This window comes from Eurytemora carolleeae, unplaced genomic scaffold (genome assembly GCF_000591075.1).
Source record: "Eurytemora carolleeae unplaced genomic scaffold, Eaff_2.0 scaffold669, whole genome shotgun sequence".
NCBI classification, from domain to species: domain Eukaryota; kingdom Metazoa; phylum Arthropoda; class Copepoda; order Calanoida; family Temoridae; genus Eurytemora; species Eurytemora carolleeae.
Genome location: NW_019397235.1, coordinates 152,088 through 157,723, shown reverse-complemented (window position 1 = coordinate 157,723; position 5,636 = coordinate 152,088). Strand labels below are relative to the sequence as shown.

The 5,636-nt window shown below is 29.7% G+C and overlaps 1 protein-coding gene across 1 annotated transcript in view; it reads left to right on the top strand.

Annotated features, from left to right (window-relative positions):
- LOC111712928 (lachesin) overlaps positions 1-5,636 on the top strand; it is a 20,726-nt gene that overhangs the window by 1,048 nt on the left and 14,042 nt on the right. The window contains exons 2-4 of the mRNA XM_023487687.1: positions 1,277-1,394; positions 3,769-3,863; positions 4,013-4,235. Of these exons, the coding sequence (XP_023343455.1) occupies positions 1,277-1,394; positions 3,769-3,863; positions 4,013-4,235 (436 nt within the window). The remainder of the gene's footprint in view (positions 1-1,276; positions 1,395-3,768; positions 3,864-4,012; positions 4,236-5,636) is intronic.

Here is a 5,636-nt window from a genome sequence, read left to right as displayed (position 1 = left end):
TTGTCAATTTAAAGGGAATGTTGAACGTTTACACTTAATCTTGTCAATTTAAAGGGAATGTTGAACGTTTACACTTAATCTTGTCAATTTAAAGGGAATGTTGAACATTTTTCTCAGTTATATTTCATGAATGAAAAATCTAATTTCTAAAATCATATTTTTATTGAAATTCATCCTGAATTACATTATATTTGCCCTGACTCGTCTGCCCACTGCACTAATTCTAAGAAATAACAAAATTATTAAAACATTAAAACGCTTTGCGCTGTTTTCATTTCTGTCACATAAATTGTATATATTATTCGCCACATTTTTTTCTTTTTTTTCTATTTATCTATAATATATACTTTGTTTGTTTGTTTGTTTGTATGTCCGATCATAACTTATGGACCCCTAGACCGATTCGCCTCAAATTTTGATTTGGAAACTGGGGATGAATTTAACGAGATCAAAGAGTTAAAGTTTGAAATACTAAATACACCATCATGTTGAAAAGACTTAGAAATTAAAACTTTCATATTTGTGGCGAGTATTCAGTTTTACATTTTCTGTTAGAAAATAATCAAAAATTTAATTGTTTTAAATTTTTTAATTACTCCTATAGTGAAGAAATAAACACCTTAATCATTATTCATATATCTGCTTACGTTTATAAATATACTGCAACACTATACCAATCCTACTATTTATTATATACGTAATACAACTAATACATATATCATAATAAAGTATATATATTGTAAATATGCTGAACCCACGCTAAAAATAAACTTTAATATTACAGCTGACGTAATACTATTATTTTAACATTTAGCAATATTGAAATCAAATATTGCTGAAAGATAACTTCATCAAATTTTGAGGTTTTACATTATAAGAATTAATTATCTTATATTTGTATACATATATAAAGTTGAATCTCACTTCATGATGTTCATTATTTTCAACCTCAGAAAATTGAAATGACAATGGAACCAAATTAAATAATTTTACATCTATCACCAAAAAACTATGAAACAGGAAGACGACTTTTATACCATGAGTTACGTCTTAAAAAAGCCCGGGGAACCTGAGACACCGCATGTGTTCAGTGTAAGCAGACCCATTTCACTTAATAAGTGATTTAATAAGAAACTAGTATAACTATTTGCTTTGTAACAACATCAAATACACTTAATTATTGATTTTAGGTCGTCTTCATATTCCACAGTTTTCTGATTCTTGCAGTTTAGATTATTTTATATATTAAATCTTTCTTATTTATTATTATCCCCAGGAGTTTAGTGTATGCCTGCAGCCTGCTGACCTGCACCTGCGCACCACAATTAAATTCTATGCTGAGCGCACGCGCCTTAAATCCCATCCTCTCTTCTCCTTCGCTCATCAAAGCTAAAGTAAGAGTTTAAGATAAGGGTGAAACTAATTGTACAGTTGCTAATTAGATGCAACACTTTTAAACAAAAAATTTCAAAAATCTGAAGTCATTCAGTAACTAACGATTTAAAAAAAAGGTTGAAGGTTGATTTGATTTTTTTTATTAAACCTGTTGATATGGGGTTTAAAAGATGAATATTAAAGGGAGTGTTCCGAAAAATTAATAATATCTGTTTATCCATTGTTTGATATTACAAAATTTGTTTGATTTATGCTAAAAGCTAGTTTTTTGGTAATTGGAAAAATATCTATCAAAAAAAAGTTTATTTACTTATAATTTGATAATTTTTAAGGGATTGGTAACGTTTCTGCACTCAGTGCTTCAAGACGGATATTTTGATTTATTTTGACGATTTTTAAATATGAATTCCTCACCTAAACTTAGTTTTAAAAACCAGAGACGAAATTAAGTTTTTTTTTACTAGTTATAAATAGGAAAAAAAAAAAAAATATATTGAATGTAATGCACAGATATCATGTCAGTGTCACCTAAAATTCTCCGATAAACTTAAATTATAGTAAGATGATTTCACTTTTATTTTAACATTACACCAAGTATTCATATTTTTCATTCATTCATTAAAAATTAAATAAATTAATGTAATACTTGAATAATGGTATGTATTAGAGGAATAAGGATAATTTTAAGAATTCAACAAATTATTCTTATGAACCTATTAAATTAATTTTACAAATTTCCTTCATCTTAAATTGTAAATGTGCTATCAGAATTTGTTAGAAAACTAACTAAAGCGTTAAAGTAAATTAACTGAAGTGTGTAAGTGAACTAACTAAAGTGTGTAAATGAACTAACTGAAGTGTGTAAATGAACTAACTGAAGTTTGTAAACGAACTAACTGAAGTGTGTAAATGAACTAACTGAAGTTTGTAAATGAACTAACTGAAGTTTGTAAATGAACTAACTGAAGTTTGTAAATGAACTAGCTGAAGTGTGTAAGTGAACTGACTGAAGTGTGTAAGTGAACTAACAGAAGTGTGTAAATGAACTAACTGAAGTGTGTAAATGAACTAACTGAAGTTTGTAAATGAACTATCTGAAGTGTGTAAATGAACTAACTGAAGTGTGTAAATGAATTATCTAAAGTGTGTAAATGAACTAACTGAAGTGTGTAAGTGAACTAACTGAAGTGTGTAAATGAACTAACTGAAGTGTGTAAGTGAGCTAACTAAAGTTTGTAAATGAACTAACTGAAGTTTGTAAGTGAATTAACTAAAGTGTGTAAATGAACTAACTGAAGTGTGTAAGTGAACTAACTGAAGTGTGTAAATGAACTAACTGAAGTGTGTAAGTGAACTGATTGAAGTTCCTTAGTGTAGTAAGTGAAGTTTTTAAGTGAACTAATTGAGCTTTTTAATTGTTCTCACTAAAGATAGTAAATGTGAAATGACTAAAATTTTTAGGTTTAGATACTTACTTAATAAAATTTGCAAATTATCTAACTGAAACTAAATACAGTTTGTAATTAAACTAACTGAATTTTGAAAGCTAACAAACTAAATTTTGTGAAGGAATTGAGTCTTTGCCACCAACTCAAATATTAAAACCCTTTTATCTTTTAGCGAATGTTGTAAGCCTTTGATATTTCAAACTCAGATTATTTGATTTAACAGAATTCATAGTTCGAAATATCTAAGGTCTACAACATTTGGTTCTGAAAATATAGTGATTAGAAAATCAGAGTTTGTGACAAAGACTCAATTCCTTTGCCAACTGAAGCGAACTCTTAAAGAATAAAACGTATAAACTTATTGAGCTTCACATTTAAATGATTTCAATGTTTCATGAATGCACCTTTTTTCTACTGAAAAGCCGAGCCGGCCGCAATTTGATTAAATACATTATGAAATTAGTTTAAAGATTATTCTTGAGATCCGATTTCAGATTCCAATGAAGGAATTTAATCTTATCCTAATAATTTTCATCTCAAATTAATAAAAAAATATTAAGATAACTGAATTACACAAAATGATCGACATTTAAAAAAATTCTAATTTTATGAATATTTTCTTTATGCGACCCATGTATTAATCATGACAACAGATTTAGCAAAAGAATCTAATCTTCAGAAGATAAGATTAATATTTCATAAGTTTGAAACTTTGAAAGATCTTAAACTTCGTTGTTTAATTCCCTTATTTACTTTTCGGAGGTTGTTTTTGTACAAGATGTTTTCAATTCTTGGAATTTCTTCAAATATGAAAGAAACGAAACTGGACGAAAACTATGAATTAGGTGCCAAAAGCTGGACTTTGATGGAGATACCTACACCTTAAAAACTTGTTTTACAATTCTAATCCGCCATTTTGTTTCAGCCTGAAGACGACATATCTGTGGAATGCCGCGTAAAGTTTTCTGAGGAGCAACTACAACATGTACCAACACTTCAATGGGTTTACTCTTCACTAAGGAATCGTACATATTTACGGATGATATTTAAAGTTAAAAAAAAATAACATTTATAAAATGTAAATTCGAAAATTGTAATCAATGATTAACCATTATTATGTCTGATACTTTCAAAAGAGCAGAGAAATGATTTATAAAATGATGATCTAGATACAGAGATATGGATACAGAACACCTGCTTCGGGAGATACAGCTTCAGCCTCAAGGTGCAGGGGTAGGGGGTAGTGTCCAAGGGGTTCCAGGGGGGCATGAGATCCAGGCTGATTGGAAAGAAGTGTTGTTTGAGAAGAGTGAAGGAGAAGGAAGGGTGGGTGTGTGGACCCTACATCTAAAAAATATCCAGGAAAATAACGAGGGAAGATATTCATGTAAGGTCAGTTAATTCAAATTGTTATGAATTTAAAAAGATTACAATAATCTTGTAATTGATAAATAATTCGTTGAGGTAAAGATGGGAAACGGGGGGGGGGGTGTAGGTAAAAATCCCCCTCCCCGTTTTGTTATTTTTGCTTAAATATCACAATATGATAGTTTGTATTTTTTTTCTATTCTCTCATATCTTACACATGGCCCAGAACCACCACACCGGTATATAGAGCCTGATAATGAGGTGGGGGGGCATGACCTGTTAGGGGGGGGGGATGGAATTTCCTGTGTGCTTACTGCAGCAGTGAGTAGTGGTTTCTCAAATTCATGAATGGTTCTATTTATAAATTACGTCATATGCAATAAATGCCATGAATCAAGCTTATATAATATTTTTGTTAAAGGGAATATTGCCGAGTTTTAAGTGAGGATTTTTTAAAAGAACGTTTTAAATAATTTACAATTTGTGCCCTTAACATCTCAATTAAATACTATTAAATATTTTATATAAAATCTGACATATGTCAGCTAGGCCAAAGTGATATTTTTATGTTGTGAATCACTAATGAAACTCTTTAAAGGGTCACTTACAGTTACGGTAAGAATCGCTTTTTAATATATATATTACCATGTCCATATAGATTTTACAATATTTATATGTATGTACAGAAATGTCAGAAAATCCTCTAAAACCTATTTCGATAAAATTTCTGTATACTTAGCATATATCCATCTAACTATATCTAGGTATAATACGATGTTTTCTATCTAATACATATCTTTTCAAATAGATTTATCGTCTTTGTGAAAGTTTTGGGACATTGCCTTTATCAACCATAGCCTAAGCAAACAATTTGCTCATGCTAACTACACATCAGTTCATTCTATCTTTACTAATGGATTTGAGTTTTTGCCACAAACTCAAATTTCAAATTCTTTTTCTTTGTAACCTGACGGTGTTACCCCCTTAATATTTAATTTAAACTATTTGATCTAACAGAATTCATAGTAATTGAGACATAGATATTTCTAATTTGATACACATTCACAGACTACCCTTGTGAATCAGACATGCCACTCAGTAAGAGGGTACCTTAAAATAACGCTACATGCCCTTTCAGATAAATTCACTGAAGTGTTTGTAAATAATTAGTGTGAGCAATGGCTACAGTGGTGTTTAGTGAAAATATATATTCATTATTATTCTCAAGAATTGTCGTTAACAAGGTCTAGCATTTTTTCATTAAAAAAGTATATTTTATGTTTCTGCTAAATAATGAATGAATTTCTAATTCTTGGAAACTAATTTTAATAAATAATTTCGTTCCACTGGTTCATGTCAGTTACAAACAAGCCTTTCTGAAATATAAATAGGAATTTTAGTTGTAAGGGGGGGGGAATTGTGGGG